The sequence below is a fragment of the Scaptodrosophila lebanonensis genome, unplaced genomic scaffold (genome assembly GCF_003285725.1).
Source record: "Scaptodrosophila lebanonensis strain 11010-0011.00,11010-0021.00 unplaced genomic scaffold, SlebRS2 tig00000092-arrow-pilon, whole genome shotgun sequence".
In the NCBI taxonomy this organism is placed as follows: Eukaryota; Metazoa; Arthropoda; class Insecta; order Diptera; family Drosophilidae; genus Scaptodrosophila; species Scaptodrosophila lebanonensis.
The window spans coordinates 2,809,206-2,825,219 of NW_022060566.1; the positions used below are offsets into that span (position 1 = coordinate 2,809,206).

The window sequence follows — 16,014 nt, forward strand, 5'->3', positions numbered from 1 at the left end:
TTATTTTATTTTTTCCTCCCAACCTGTGCCAAAAGCACCCCATGAAATCAATCATATTTTTCCAATCATGTGCACCATACATATGTGCACATATTTGTGCTTTAATGTCACATATATGTGTATGTGGCTATATATCAGGTGCACTGATCATTCCATGTAATGGGCACCGATGACATCCATACATATATGTATGAGATTGTTTGCATGTATATGTATGTATGTATGTAAGTGTGTATATACATCTAATTATAGTATCTCTTCAACACGTCTTCTTGCCTCTCTCAATTTCACATTATACAAATAATACAAATGCACTAAATATATATATACTTTTATATATAATATATATATATATGTATATATATATACATATATATATATATACTCGAGCCTAAATTTCTAATTCATACTAGTAAGTATTAGTTGGTTTTGTTTTGTTTTTTGTTTTATATATGCATATATATAAGTTAAAGTAGTTGTGTTATGTTCCGTCTGCCGCTGCGGCCAAGACGTAAGAGGGAAGCAGCGTGTCACCAGCGTTGCGGCTCAGTACATAGGATTGCATAGAAAGTCAGTAATAGAATAGAGCGATTCATCTTTTATCTTCCTCTCCTTCGTTCTGATGCTTTTTTGCATTCTTTTTGTTTTCATTTTTGTTTTTTGTTTTGCTTTTTAACATACATGCGTTTTTATATCGAGATTTGTTTTGTTTTTGTTTTTAACCTTGTTACATAAAAATACATACAATTTTCAAGTTCGGTATTGTTTCGTGTTTCTACTTTACAAAAAGCGTTTCGCTTATTCTCTTGGTGTTTTCTCATTGACAAACATTGTTGTGGACAGGGGAGAGGTGTGGTTTGGTGTGGTGAAGTTAGGTGAGGTGTGGTGAGGAGGGATAAGGGAGAGAATGGTGCTAAAAGTGCTTGAAATTTTTAAAATTTCACAATTTAATTGGCTATTTAAATATTAAATATTGCTGCTGCTACGGCTGCTGGGCATGGATTTATCATCGACTAGGCGCCACGGAAGGAGCCGGGGACATGCCCATAACTCCAGCAGGTACAGTGGTTAGGCCAACACCCTGCCCACTGTTCACAATGCCCACAGAGTGGTCGGGCTCCTTTTTCGTGGTCACTGTTGGATGACCCATGGAGTCCACCGCGATCACATGTTGGACGGGCATGCCCATTGAGGGAGGCGGTCCCGGCCCTTTACTCGTCACAATGCCCGTGGGCATTTGGACTTGCGAAGAGGGGGGCTGTGCGGGCGCCTGTCCACCAGGGGCACCGCCCATATTCGGAGTCGGTTGCATGCGATGATGCTGTGGTGGCGGACCGAGTGGACCGACCGAGGGCGGGGGTATGGGGCTTGGCTCCTTGCCACGCAAATGAGCCGCCGACTGTACGGCATACATGCTGTTCATCGCTTTCTGACGCTCCTCCACCTCATGTCGCAGAGCTGCCTCCATGATGGGGTTCATGGTATTGTAGCGCAGGATTGGTGTGTAGGGATCCCGATATGGATCTATGCCCCAGCCGGGCGGACCGGGCGGTGCAAAATGAGTAAGCGGGCTGCCAACACCCATCGAGGGCGCCATCATTGTGCGTGACAGGTGCGACGGAGGCGGGGGTAGTCCATGCGGCGGTCCGTGTCGACCACCAGCAGCCATAAAACTGGCATGGTGGTGCGCGGCCGCCGCCGCTGCTGCGGCATTAGCCTGCGCTGCAGCTAGCGAGGGATGATAACGCGGGTCACCGACAGCCGCGGAGGCACGCATCATCATTACATCCTGTTCCTCTTTGGTGCGCGGATGCTCCTCTTTGATTCGTATCTCCGTGTTGAGTTCCCCGACGCTTCGATGAGGCGAACGATCTCGTGACGGTCCCGAAGAAGCCGCTGCGGCTGCCGCTGCTGCTGCCGCCGCCGCAGCTTGCTTGTTATTTTCATTGATGCGCTGCTGTTGCAGCATACGCTCCCGCTGCTCCATGTCGCGTCGCTCGCGTTCTTTGCGCTCTCGTTCCCGTTCCCTTTCACGCTCCTGCTGCTCCCGCTTTAGTTTCTCCTCCTTCTCCTTGCGCTCACGTTCCTCACGCTCGCGTCTTTGCCGGTCGCGTTCTCGTTGCTCGCGCTCGCGCAACTCACGTTCGCGTTCACGCTCCTCGGCCTCCCGTCGGGCATTATCCAGTGCTGGATCCGCTTTTAATTGCCAACCACTGGGCGCGGATACCGGATGATATGCGACACTACGTGGCATGGCGCTGGCTCTGAGAATGTGAATTATAAAGAAAGTGTAAGTCCCTGCTTAAATCACTGGTTGTGATGGTTCTACTGGACTTACCGCCACGGATCCAAGGGTCCGCCTAAAGGCATTTCACGACCGAAATGCGCGATGCCGGTGGTGAACGGGAACGGTGCTACGTAGCGGCCGAAGGGGGAAACTGCGGTGCCTGGAATACAGTCAATATATCCAATTGAAATCACATTCTGTGGGGTGGCCATCTGCTGGTGCCATCTCATCTTACCAATATGACTGGGTGGGGCGCCAATGAAGCTCGAGGCCAGCGGCGATGTTTCGAAGGGCGATCTTCCGGGTAGCGCGCTCGCATATCCCGGTGGCAGTTCCCCCGCTCTGTGCAACATATGAGGTGCCGCTGAACTAAGCGTCAGACTCGGTGATGCTTTTATACCCATTGCCGATGCAGTGGCCAATGTCGGCGGTGGTGGTATTGGACCGCTGCTGGAAACCACACCGCCGCTTATTGAGGTCGGAGGGGCGGAGACGCTGCTCGCCGGTGTGCTAGCACCACTACCACCTCCGCCACCAGCGTTGCCCACACCGATAGAGCCGCAAGGATTGCCTGGATTGATGCCAGCGTTACCACCAAGTGTGGAACCGCTTAGACCACCACCAGCTACCAACGGCTTCTCGGTATTCTGTTTGTTCTGGTGATAATAAATCTCCCACGCAATGCGCACGTGCATCGCATTCCAACGTCCAGTTTTCTATAAGAAATATAAATAGAATAACCGGAATTAGATATTTCCTGAGATTTCGTCCGACTAATGGACTATTGGTGTAAGTTTAAGGAGGTGAACATACCATTGACCTGGGATTTTTGGATGGGTCTATGTTCGATGTTGTTGAAGTGGGTATCGATGATGATTGTGGTTGTGATTGTGGTGTTTGTGGTGGTAGCGACTGTGTATTGTTTAGGTTGTGTGGGTAGTAGAAGATGATATGAAATGAACGTTTTGGTGATTGTGAAGAGGAGAAAAGTTAGATATACATATGCATGATAAGTTCGCAGTAGAGCTGTGCGTGATTGCCTGCGTGAGTTTAGTGAACGTGATGACTGGCAAAATTACCCGGCAATTCGTGAAGATGTCACCCCATTGACGATGACAAAGTTATAAAATGAAAGCTTCAGAACATTTTGACAAACTATTTTCTTTTTTAAAGATAACTTACAAGTAAGATAGCCCTAATTTTGAGAAATGTTCTTTCTAAGATTTAGTAAATAGCCATTAAAATACAATATTCCACAACTAGCCCCACCTTTGGGCAAAAGTCTTTCTTAAAACATGTGTTAGTTTTAATTAAACTTTGAATTGATAATAAGGCAAATGCTTCTTAAATACTTAATCCATTTTCTGAAAATAACAGATTAGAATATTTTTAAACAAAACTCTGACAAACTAACTCGGTCCGGTCCGAACTGGTTCCAACGCCGGTCAACTTCAAAATGAACTATTGAACTAGAGCTTTGGCTTGAGCTCTAAGTTTTCTCTAAGTTTTTCGATCATTAAACGAAATGGACTGGTAGGATACATTTTTTACTAAAGAAGACATCTACAGTTGGGTGGGACTTTCACAATATATAAGTAATTGGACATGCTATAATTTGTATGCATACGGAGGGAGAATTTATGCTCATCTGGCCGAATAGTTAATTTTCCAGGAGCCCCAATGTTAAGAAGTCTTGGCCCGCGATAGTTATCCCTTTTAATTGTTAAAACATGGAAAACTGGTCAGTGTTGAAGAACAAAGAAGCAAATTTGGTAAAGATATCTTAATAAGTTAAAAAAGTATTTTACTAAGTGTAAGTGATAAACTTGATCTGCTTATAGATAAGACAAATCTTTATGGCAATATTGGTGTCCGTAGCTATTTTGGTTTAGAAGAGCTCTACAGAAAAACAAACGCAAACATATGGATGGGAATATCTATATCGATTCGTCTACTCATGCTGCATCATATCTATATCATCCACTCCTCCTGTTGCCTGTTATATATGTACATGTGGCTTTCAGACTTGGGGGTACATGAATAAAATTTCGTGAATGTGCTAGTGAATCGTGACGCTATTTTTCTCACACGCACAGCTCTAGTTCGGAAGATTAGGGTACGAGGAGCTATAAAACGAAGCCACCCCTACACTTACCTTGGGTGCAAATGATGTTAAATGGTTGGGTGGCATAAACGGAGTTGGACCGCCCAGGCCTGGATGCAGTAGGCCCGCTGGATTGTAGCCCGTATAGCCAGGCAATCCGATGCTGGAGCGATAGAACTGCGGATCGACAGCGGCCATTTTGGGAATGTCTTTGAAGAGCGGTGGCGGGAATATTGGAGCCGGCGTTGGCGGTGCGGGCGGCAGTGTTGTGGACATAGCGGCGGCTGATGGCAACAGCTGTTGGTGTTGGTGCAAATGCGTGTGCTGGTGATGATGCAGCTCTTGACGTAAATATGTCGATGGCGGATTGGGTGGTGGGGGCGCAGCCAAGCCAGAACGATCCAGGAAGCGACTGTCCAGCTCCCGACGCAATAAATCAGCCTGATCGTCTATAAAATTAAAAATAAATGCCATTATAGAAAAGTGAAATACGCCCATAGGCCTCACACGTACTCTTGTTTGGCTGAAAGAGAGATTCTGCGGAGAAGGGATGTGGCGTTGGGGTGATGGCGGCCACTGCTGACGCTGCCGGTGATTGGGATGTGTTCACAGAGCTGGCTGACGTTGTTGTTGTAGCCGTTGTCATTATGGCCGGCACCGCCGTTGAAGTATTAATCGAAGGCGCACCCGAACTGATGGCCACCACACCCCCGGTTAGTGTTGAGTTGCCGGCCAGGGAAGGCGCCAGTGGTGTGGCAAAATACGGCGGCCCTCCGCTGCCCGCCGTGGAATGCATGGCATGCGGCGAATTTGCATTTGTCACTGTCGCAGATGTGTTCACATTTAGCGAAGGTGGTGGAGTTGGTCGTGCACCGCCACCGCCACCAATAACGCTGTTGCTGTTCACCGAGGGCGCGTGCGCCGTGCTTGTGATGGCCTGCGATGTTGGCATACCTGGAGCGCTGTAAATGGAAAGAAGTCTGGCATTAACACTACACTGGACCTGCGTGTGGCTTTTCATTTTTCAACTTACTTCAACCAGAGCGCCGTCTTTGGTGGATAACCACCACCCATGCCGGGTCCGGCGAGTACCGAGGACGACTGCAGTGTCGATGTTGATTGCATTGAAACAGCAACCGTGCCATAAGGACTAGACGGCACTAAGCCGCCAAATGTGGGACCCAAAGCAATGCCTTGCGGTCCCACTTGTAACGTTCCCGAGGTGCCGGTCGAACGTATTGCCGCAATGCTGCAAAATATTAAACAATTTTATTAGTCTATGTAGAACTAAGCGTACTTTTAAATATTCACCTGTAACTGCTGTCACGATCCTTGCCGATGGGGCTTTCGCTTTTGGGTGATATAATCTTCTGGATCACAGATGAGGATGTCGACGAAGCTGAAGACGAAATTGGTTGCCCCGACACTGCCGACACTGTTGCTGAACTTGGCACAATTCCACTAAGCGATGAGGCGCTATAGGTGCTACCACCCGATACTCCGGAAGTTTGCAGATTGCCGCAACGCAAAAGATGCTGATGCTGTGTTGATGGTGGTGCCACAAACTGTGGATGAGTACTCAACAGATGTGTGACGGCCGACATCGGTACACTCGGCTGTGATAAGTGTCCGGGATGTCCGGAATGGCCGGCATGCCCAGCATGGGCGAGCACATGTGGCGGCGGTGGGGGCAAAAGCTGTGGCGCAGGTGCTATGGATGTGATAACGGCTGGTGGTGCTGTGCTGCTTGCTGCTGAGGTCGCTGCGGGTCCCATTGGAGGTGCACCTCCATAGTTGCCGGTCGCATATGGCACGGACATATGATGTGGCGCCAAGTGCGTGTGATTGAGTGGATGGGTAGTTGTGTGTGGGGGCGGCGGCAACGGCAGTGGTGCAGCCGCGCTCGTTGCCGTTCCCGCTGTTGCTGTCGTTTGTGATGGTGTGTTGGTCCCGCCAAGATTTGGATTGATGCTGGTGCTGCTATTTGTATTGTTGATGCCATTTGTTCCGCCGGCGTTGGAGAGTGGAGTGATGGGACGCATGCCGCCAACCACTGAACCACCACCCACTGACAGTGGTTGTGAGTTATTTGGTACCTTTTGCGATGCTGCTGCTGGCGATTCACGATTGCCGCGACTATCGGTGCCACGGTGCGGCGATGGTGACGCACTGGGAGAGGCTACCACCGGTGGCAGGTACGGACTATGCGCAATATTGCTGTATGGTGCATACAATGGATAATTGCCATAGGGTTGCCGATACGGTGCCTGTATTAGCATGGGCAGGCCCGCTGCCACATGTGATATGGGCGGTGGTGGGGCGCCGGGAAACACCAAACCATGGGCGACGGCGGCAGCAGCGGCCACAGCCACTGTTTGAGGACCACCGCCACCAATACCACCACCACCAATTGTTGCAGTTCCTGCATTAAAGGACAGTTTGCTCAGATTAGAAACGGCAGCGGAGGAAACCGGTATGGACATTGTGCTTGTAGGAACAGCCGTAGATGTGGAGACAAGCGCACCGCTGTTTTGGCTAAGCTTTGCCGCTGAGTGCGGTGAGATGCGGGTCGGCGGACCAACGACGCTTATGTTTGTCGTCACAGCACTGCCAGGCGGAAAACCGCCCAAAAATCCATTCACCACAGACTGTGCATTCGCCGGCGCAGAGGGTCCACCGCCAGCAACCACAGACTTCATGACCTCGACGTTGCTGTTCGCAGAATTGTTGACACCGCCTGGTTGTTGCTGCTGCTGAACTGATTCGTTCGATTTGAGTGTGCCGCCCAAAATGCCGGTAGTAGACGTCGTCGAAGGCAGGGAAAGCGGTGCGCTGAGCCGGTTGCCAAATGGTGTCATCAAAGGACCCACTGCGCCGGCCGTTGGTGCTGGAGCTCCCGCCATCATTGAAACTGGTGGTCGCAAAACCGCAGTTGCATTCGGCGGCGCATTTCCCACACTAACAAGCAGTCCTCCTTGACCCGGCCCGGGTGACAGCTTGGTGGTAAAGATGGGAGTGCCTGGTTCGCAGACAGGCGCCGGTGCTAATGTATGAGCGCCAGGCGCTGGCACCGTTGCTGCTGTAAGCTGTGTCTCACCACCAGTACCCGTCGTTAACTAAAACACAACAACAAATCACATTCAATAACATTTCTTTTCTATCTTCAACAGCTACAAATACCTGTGTTCCTGGGGCCGCACCGGCTGCAAAGTTCGCACTGACCAGCACGGAATGGACAGACGTTGGCCCCACGTTGGCGACTGTGGCAGGACCCATGGATTTTTCCGTTTCGCTTGCAAAGTTGGGCATTCCGCCAACGCCACTGTTGCTGCTGCTACCACCTGCTATCGTTGGCGCCGTCACCATTGATGCGCTCGGTGATGTTGCTATAGCGACACTACTCTCACTGGTAGCCACAACAGCGGGTCCTCCCATGCTCGTCACAATGCCAGAGCCGCTAACCACCGCCGGCGATGGCGGCTTCAATGATGATGTTGAGAGCACAGGATCGCTGCCAACGGGTTGTCCAAAAGTTCCGCCCGTGGCCTGCTGCTGTGGATAGTCGGAGGACTTGCGCGGCGTCGTCGGACTTGGCGTGGCATTGGAAACATGTGTTGGTGTTGAAGGAAAAACTATAGCTACCAACTTTTCAGAACTCTGGAAGACAAGAAAATAATTTTTCAATTAAGGAATTCATTCACTGATCCTAAAACTATGGAAACGATCTATAAAAAGTGAAATTCCGAATTTAAGTTCGGAAAATTCTGGGTATTCTATTTAAAAAATTGTTGCCTAGAGCGGTAATATGACTTCTGCTCTGCTACCCGCTTTCAAAACCTTAAAGCTCAAGCGTTTTCTTGAACTTGGAAACATTTATCAATTTCGATTCCACACTATTCTATTGAATTCGACAATTTTTAAAGTTTGTACCCTATATTTAAAAGTTACGAATAAGGAGGTTCTTTTTATTTAAAAAAATTTAAGCATTTTTTATGAATTTCATAGAAAAGAAAATACATGGACTAATTATTGTTAAATTGGTTTATAATATACATACATGTATATTAGTTATACAATGAATTAAAACTGAGAAATGTTGAAAAGAGATTATCGACTTCAAACTCCAAAGTTATTTGAAATGCGAAAAACAAAAAGAATAAAACGTTTGCATTTCAAAATAGTCTTCAAAACTCTTGAACGACCGTTTTGTAATACTTATGACCAATTTTTGGACCAATTTATATTAATAAGAAACGCGTGTTTTCTACTTAAAATGTTTTAAAGTCAAAAGAACTTTGTTAAATTGTAATTATGGCCCGGAAATTAGAATGCATTGGTTTGTTTTAGAAACGTACAGGAGGTGGCTGTCGTGATGAATGTGAAGTGTTAATTAATGAGCAGTGGTCCAGAGTATTAAGTAATGCTTTACTGGAAGAGAGTGTGTTACAGGAATGCTTCAAAGTTCGCCACGAATGAATAATACGAGTATGTATCATAATTGATTAATTTGTTGTATTTGAAAGGTCTGTTTGTCCATAACAAATTTAAAAATAAAACTAGTAAATGGTTTTACAGGGACTAGAAACGTCCTTAAACATATTTGTACTATCACACACAATATATATTTCATGTCATGGGGTGCTTTAACAAATAATATTCATGAGATAGACCTAAATTTGTTTCTAAAAATTATATATTAATTTTGTAAACCATTAAGCATTGTAAGATGAAATAAGTGAACGTATAAATTAAAAAACATGTATACATATACATATATAATGGTTGAATGGGTGTTTGGTAAAAGCCGGAAATGAAGTTACATGTATCGTAAACCCACATATCTTCCCATCACCCCCACCGGTCGGTCGGTCGGTCACTTCAATATGTTCGTATGCACGTGTATATGCAGTCGGAATACTGCGTGGGAGGAAAAATGTGCTCTGCTTTGGTCCTGCGCATGTGAACAAGCATTGTTGTGGAAGAAGAGAGTGCGCGAGGGCGACAGAAAGGGAGTGATAGAGAGAACGAGAGAGCAATATGCGAGCAACATGCGAGACTTGCATTTTCAGTTGTATTGCAAATCTTATCGTAGAGCAACAGCGGTGTTTTAAACATAGCCAGAGTGGTCCTAAACTTCAAGAGGCTATACTAAAATTGACCAGAAATATTTCCAACTACCCTATGTGTCTAGCAATCCCTTTTCACAAGATCGAGCACACGTCTGAGAATGTTATAAATGAATTAATATGAGTGCAATGCTTTTTTATAAAGGAACGACATTTCTATCTTAACTGGCTTCACTAAAATCGCTCACTAATATTATTAGGACTTATAAATCTTGTTTTAATGAATCTGACCTTTTTTCACAGAATCGAACTCCTACTATACATTTATGAAAGGGGCGACTCCCCCGCGAATGTAACAATATTTCTTAATTTTTTTTAGACTATTACTTATGATTACTATTGAATACTCACCTTATTCTCCCCATTGCCACTATCACACTAAAATTGCAAGAAGGGAAAGGTATTTGTTAGTATTTTCTGGAATTGTTTTTCATTTATATAGACACTTACGATATTAATTCCTTTACTATTGCTGCTGCAACGACTCGGCGCCTAAGGGAAAGGAAATATATATGTTAGCGAATAAATGGAATTAAAATATATGACAATAAATCACATTATTAGAGCTTTCTCGTTTGAATAGTAATTAATTCCATAAACGCTATCACCGAAATGACTTAGAATTGGAAATGGAAACAGTCCTGATATTAATAATTTTTTGGAAAGTTTCTACATTTCAAAAAACTAATTCAGAATGCTGAAAAATTATCTGATGAGTTTTAAAGATTACTCTTTAATGTTTACTAGGAAGATATTAAAGATTGTTATAATGGGAATTGGGTATTTTGATGACGAGTAAAGGTAAAATAAAATGTTTATATTCAATAAAAAAAAACATGAAGTTCATAATTTCCCATCTGTTAACTACTCTCCAAAACCTAAATGGATATTGTTTTGATATTATTTCAGTTTTTTTCAGAAAAATTAATACATGATGACTAAGTTTTAATCTCGGATTATATTCTTTAACCCTTAAATAAAAATCAAATCTTGTATGCTATTTAGTGATAGACCCCACAATATATTGATCAATGACTAGTGATAAGATTTTGATGATTTCTTCTAGCTAATGCGACTTACATCACTGAAGCGATCTTTAAGCTCGTGATCCTGATGAAGCATTATGTTGTTGGCACCAACGACCTGCGCTGAGCCGAGAGTTAAGCCTTGGATTTCAAGCGGTATGCTGCCTGGCGTTGTCGCTGCTCCCACTGCTGCAGTAGTGGCGGCATCGTTAACTTCCATATTGTGCAGCTTCTGCTGTGGATAAACAGCAATATGGTATAGTGACAGATCAAGTTGGCTTATGATTTAAGTATACTTACTTTCATATTTGGCGATTGTGCTGACGTTGATGAGGATAGTCCAGCACTTGAATGATTGTGTGTATTTGTTGTTGGTGCTTTAGTATTTGATTTTGTGCCCTTTCCATCACCATTGTAATCAACGCTCACATCCATATCGTTGCCCACCATCATCGGCACTGAGCTATTGGATTCGGAAACACTGCCACTGGTATCCATACGCTCATGGGTGCTGGTTGATCTGCTGATGTCCAGCATGTGTGTGTCGCTGCCATTTTCTAGCAAACTGTTGTTGTTGTTATTGTTCCCATTGCCGTTTCCGTTGCCACAATTGGTGTTGTTTGTTGTGCTGTTGGTGTTGGGATCGACAGATCCGTTGGGTATTATGGAATTGGTCTGCTTGGATTGGTTCATGTGGTGGTTACAACTATTGCTAATTGGATTTTGATTTGCATTGCTGCTGCCATTGCCGCTTAACTGCTCCTGTTGCTGTTGTTGATATTGTGCCCGCCAATGCGCCACAGTTTCTGGATCGGCTGTGGCGCCCATTGAGACCGTGCCAGACAAGTAACTGTTGCTGTTGTTGTTTCCATTGCTTGTATTGGTCATCAAATTGTTGATATTCGAGCTGCTGTTGTTGCCCACAACTGTGACGCCAATACCAACGACACGATGGTGATTGCTCTCCTTTAGATTATTATTGCTGGCAACGGACAAAGCTCCAAGATTGGTTCCACGCAACGGATGCGGCTGACCGGTATCTATGATCTTTGGCATTTTCATTTCCTCTATGCTGTACGTGCACGTTAGCTCCTCGAGGGCCGAAAGGCGTTTCTCTTTACGCTTCTGCCCGAGCTTGATGGCGAACTATAGAGCGATTTTAATAATAAATTATAATATTGTTATAATTTAAGCAAATAGTTTATTTGAGTTGAACTTACCTCGAGATCCTCGTACGTTTTAAACTCCAATATGGCAAATCCGTCGATGATCTCCTCCTCGAGGACGGGCGAGCGCGGCAATTTCCGTCGCACCGGAGGTGGCGGGCGAGGCGGTGGTTTGTCACGTGGCAGCAGTAACGTGGATGACGATGACGTCGATAGGAGATCTTCATCAAGAGACTCGCCCTCGCTATCACTTGGCGTGGCCATGAGTCCCGAATTGCATTCCGGTGAATGCGGCGGATTTAACAATAAGGAGGCGATACTATCTGTGGGTGGCAACAGATTGTTGCTGCCATTGCTGCTGCTGGTGAAGTTGCCATTTGAGTTGTTGCTATCTTCACCCATGCTCCCGGCACTGTTCACATGATATAGCATTGCCGCTCCCATTCCAATATTGCCCATATGCATGGAGGATGGTGCGGCAGCTATACAGGTACCACCAGCGCCCATACCCACTCCAGCACCAGGCACACCACCTCCAATCATGTTCGCATTCATCGCACTCGCATTGCAGCGACTGTCGCGCTCAGCTTGGAGCCGTTGTGCCCGCTCCCGACGTCGTTTTTGTTGCCGTTGTTGCTTCGCATTCAGGCTGAGCTGGGCACTGCCATTATTGTTATTATGGCCATTTGTGGTTACGGCTGAGGCGGAAGCTAACAGTGCCGTTCCTGCCCCACCGGTCACATTTGCTCCCGATGATATATTGCAGGTTGGCGTTGCGCCGGGATCAGCACCCGTTGTGGCAGCACCAACAGCACCCGCAGTTGACAAACTACGTCGATCGGCAGAGGCCAGTACAGACAGCTCTGTATCGGAGTCGAAATCACTTGCACTGGGACCGATCAGACCGGATGTGGCTGAAGAGTTTGGCACTGGAGCTTGTGACGCTGGCGGTGCTGATGCTGCGGTTGCTGCAACAGATGTGGCCACATCATTATTTATTGAGTGCGTTGTTATCGTTGCTGCTGTCGCTGCTCCCACTGTTGGACATCCAATTGCTATTGGAAGTGTTGTTGTTGTTGTAGATGCAGGCGGTGCGGGCAACAGGCTACCCAACGTAACACCACCACCGGCTGGGCCAGCAACTGGGATTTGTGGTGGCGGCGGTGGCAAATTCAGTTCACCCAATGTCACTGCTGTGCTGCTATTTGTTGTCGTTGTCATCATTATTGACATCGACGTCGTCGTCGGCGGCGGTTGTTGCCCCTGCCCCGTCAAACCAGGTGCGGTTCCTGCAGCAGTAAACAATGTGTTTGCCTCATGCTTATCCAATTGCTGCTGCTGCGTTGCTCTACCTGAGGCTGTTAATCCTTCACTTACGGCCGTATAATTTTGTTGTAATGGCAACTGTTGTTGCTGCTGAGCCTGTAGACTGCTGGCTGAAGAGGGTTTCAATTCCTGCGTTAAATTCGCTGCCGTTGTGCTGGTCTCCATGACGCATAGGTTTGCTTACGTGCCGCTTTCAATGATGTTGGGCTGCTGCTGTTGCCACTGTTACCACTGCTGCTATGGCTGCAATAGGAACGGTCGAGGTCGAGATCCATGCGCGTTCCATTGGCTGGCCTGTGCTGTTGTGATAAACTGTTTTGTAATAAATGGGGATTGATGTATTGAGATGGCGGCGACTATGCACGACAACGACGAAAAATTTGACGAGATTTCACGCCGCCTGCCTTCCGATTGCTCGATTTGTTGGTCCAAATATTGCTCTTAGTATTATTGAACTATATGTTATGAGCCGTCCAATCGTTGATGTTCTATTTGGGTGTTTGGGACGTCAGCCCTGTGCTAAGATTTGTGTGCGGTGCAGTCAATTTAAATCTTCTCCTCGGCCTGCCTGTGTTTTTGATGGCGCCTGTTTTTGCAAAAATCGATGGAGTGCTGCCGCTTCTGCCTTTTTCTCTGCTCTGCTCCTCTCCGTGCTGCTACTTCACAATTTTTGTACTCTTTGCTTTCACACGTTTTTCGTCTTTCGCTCGCTCTTGTACAATATTACTCGATGCCACCGTCTTTTAAGATTAATTTATGATGTTGCTCATATGTTGCACATCAGGCTATGGCTATTGAAAATTTTATTGTATTGATTAGTTTTAAGAACTGCACAAATTTTTTGTTGTTTCGCAAAAAATATTTTATTATTTTGCATTTTAGTTGCGCGCAATTCACATTTTTCATTTATTTGATTTAATTTTTACCGAAACACACGTTAACAATTTCTTTCCGTTTTCTTTTCCATTATTTTATGCATTTTCCCCGTCACGATACACTCTATGCTCTTGAACAATTTTAATTTCACACATGCTAATAAAAGAAGACACAAAACATTATTTTTGTTAATCTGCAACACAATTACATCTATGTGTGTGCGTTTGTACGTATGGCTACGTATTATTTGTATTTTGTTTAATATTAAAATACGGTATTTACTTTGTAGTTCTCTATTTTCTTAATTTTTCGCACTTCTTCTTTCTTCTTCTCTACGTACATATGTATGTAGGCACACAATACGACTAATTTTTTTTTATTTCTATGTTGCTGCTGCTGTTTCTGTCGCGACTATAGCTGTCGTCGATGTCGCAGTCGGCGAGCTCGGCTGCGAGAGCGCTCGCGCGCTACCTCACAGTATTATGGTGTTGTATACAAAGCCTCTGGTAGCCATTGCCATCTCACTTACACTTTCACAATTGAGATTGCCGACATCGTTGCCGTCTCTACGTGTTTGTGTACGCAGCGGTAGCGGCAGCGCAGCGAGCAGCAGCAGCACAGTGCACGTACAAGAAAGATTTTTTGTTCACTTTGTAGGTGAGCTACAATTTTTCGTTTACATTTCTCATTAGTTTCACGTAGCATCCACCTACAGAAATTCACATATTCTAGTAACTTAACACGTTAAATTAAATACTTCTCGTCACAAAACGTTTGATTCTAAAGTAAGTTGTAAGAAATGGAATTATTTCCCAACGAACACCACAAAGAACGAACACACTAAAATGTAGAGATGAGCAATACTTATGAACCTGTCACGAGTATTGCCAAATCTCTAGTCCACTATAGATAAAATATCAAAAGTAACAGGTACAATCAGTCACAGTCCAGCCCCACACATGCTCAATACTTATCAATATGAGCACAGTAAACATGAAAATAAAATCTACTATTATTATTATTTTCTGCAAAATGTAGCATCAACTAATGAGCACTGTTTCGTTGAGTTCCAATACCGATTTTAACGTCAAATTTTTAATTAGAAAATTGCCAATAGTGAAACTTCCACTCGATACAATCGATATTTGCTATCGCTGGTTTTGACTAATAGGGATTGCATATTTTCTATTGAAATGAGACGAAGATCAAAAGTTCTGAGAATAGCTCAAAGGTTAGAATAATAGTAGCACGTAACCATGAATTTATTCCCTAGTATATGAAACTAAAGTAATTCAATCATTTTAACGGAAATCTATAGGTAAAAATTTTAGAATTTTTAATCAATACAGTATGTAGAATACAGAATTAGATACGTATGTATAAAAAAATACAATTACAAGGTGTACGTCTCAAGCTAAATTTTGAGTCTAAAAGATAAATTTAACGTTCTATTCATATTTCGTAGTAAAAGTTGAATACTGGATATCTTACACCCCTCTAATATGGAATTAATTGACTGAATTGACTGTTAATTGTAATAGTGGTTAAATATAATGTAATGAAATGTAAACTTATTTTAGTTAATTTAATCGAAAACTAGTTCATTGCTGCACTCATTTGGTTTACTTATGTATATTTAGATATTTGTGCTAATTGACCCAAAACTCATAGTCACGCTTATTTGACGTTGTCAAGTGTAACAGTTCGGTGTCACCATAATATAGTATCGCTCATCTCTACTTTCTCCCATGGTATCGGATGGGAAATTATCGGGAAAAGTCCAACGGGAAATTATGAGCATGAAACCGTAGAGTCTATCGATAAAATAAAGCAAGTGTTGCCTTTTAGAAAAAAGAAACTTTTGTGTGGACACTGCTATTTGTTTACATTCTTTTTGAAATGAACATTCTGAAGAGTTTAAAGCGCAATTGTGCCCGATAGTACTGGTGTTCTATGTATTTAATTGATATCGAATTTGAAATATATAGAAGTGAAGCATTCGCGAATTCTTATGAGCAAATAAACACGTATACATTGAGTGTTTCTTTTTTAAATTGCTTTGATAATTTAATATTGGGATTCGCATAATAAAATTAAGAATATT

The 16,014-nt window shown here is 44.5% G+C and overlaps 1 protein-coding gene across 5 annotated transcripts; it reads right to left on the bottom strand.

Annotated features, from left to right (window-relative positions):
- Window positions 1–8: 8 nt before the first annotated feature.
- LOC115627409 (mucin-5AC) lies at window positions 9–14,727 on the bottom strand. Of its 5 annotated transcripts, none has more exons than XM_030523065.1 (15): window positions 14,440–14,727; window positions 11,763–13,825; window positions 10,843–11,688; window positions 10,598–10,777; window positions 9,968–10,009; window positions 9,869–9,895; window positions 7,572–8,048; window positions 5,703–7,507; window positions 5,425–5,640; window positions 4,905–5,353; window positions 4,443–4,840; window positions 3,101–3,199; window positions 2,523–3,003; window positions 2,339–2,447; window positions 9–2,264 (listed from the first exon to the last, which is right to left on the bottom strand). In XM_030523065.1, exons 2-15 carry the CDS (start codon window positions 13,197–13,199, stop codon window positions 1,007–1,009), a joined length of 7,824 nt encoding a protein of 2,607 aa, XP_030378925.1. In that variant the 5' UTR covers window positions 13,200–13,825; window positions 14,440–14,727; the 3' UTR covers window positions 9–1,006. The 5 variants fall into 5 exon arrangements, with proteins under 5 accessions (XP_030378925.1, XP_030378926.1, XP_030378927.1 ...); XM_030523066.1 differs by having other exon boundaries at window positions 14,668–14,711; XM_030523067.1 differs by lacking the exon at window positions 14,440–14,727 and having other exon boundaries at window positions 10,598–10,774; window positions 11,763–14,184.
- Window positions 14,728–16,014: the final 1,287 nt, after the last annotated feature.

Coding starts and splice junctions, on each gene's coding strand:
- LOC115627409 (XM_030523065.1), bottom strand. CDS start 13,199: ATGGAGACCAGCACAACGGCAGCGAATTTAACGCAGGAATTGAAACCC. Junction 11,689..11,762: donor AAACGTACGAGGATCTCGAG/GTAAGTTCAACT, acceptor ATCGCTCTATAG/TTCGCCATCAAGCTCGGGCA. Junction 10,010..10,597: donor TTAAAGATCGCTTCAGTGAT/GTAAGTCGCATT, acceptor CCTTTCCCTTAG/GCGCCGAGTCGTTGCAGCAG.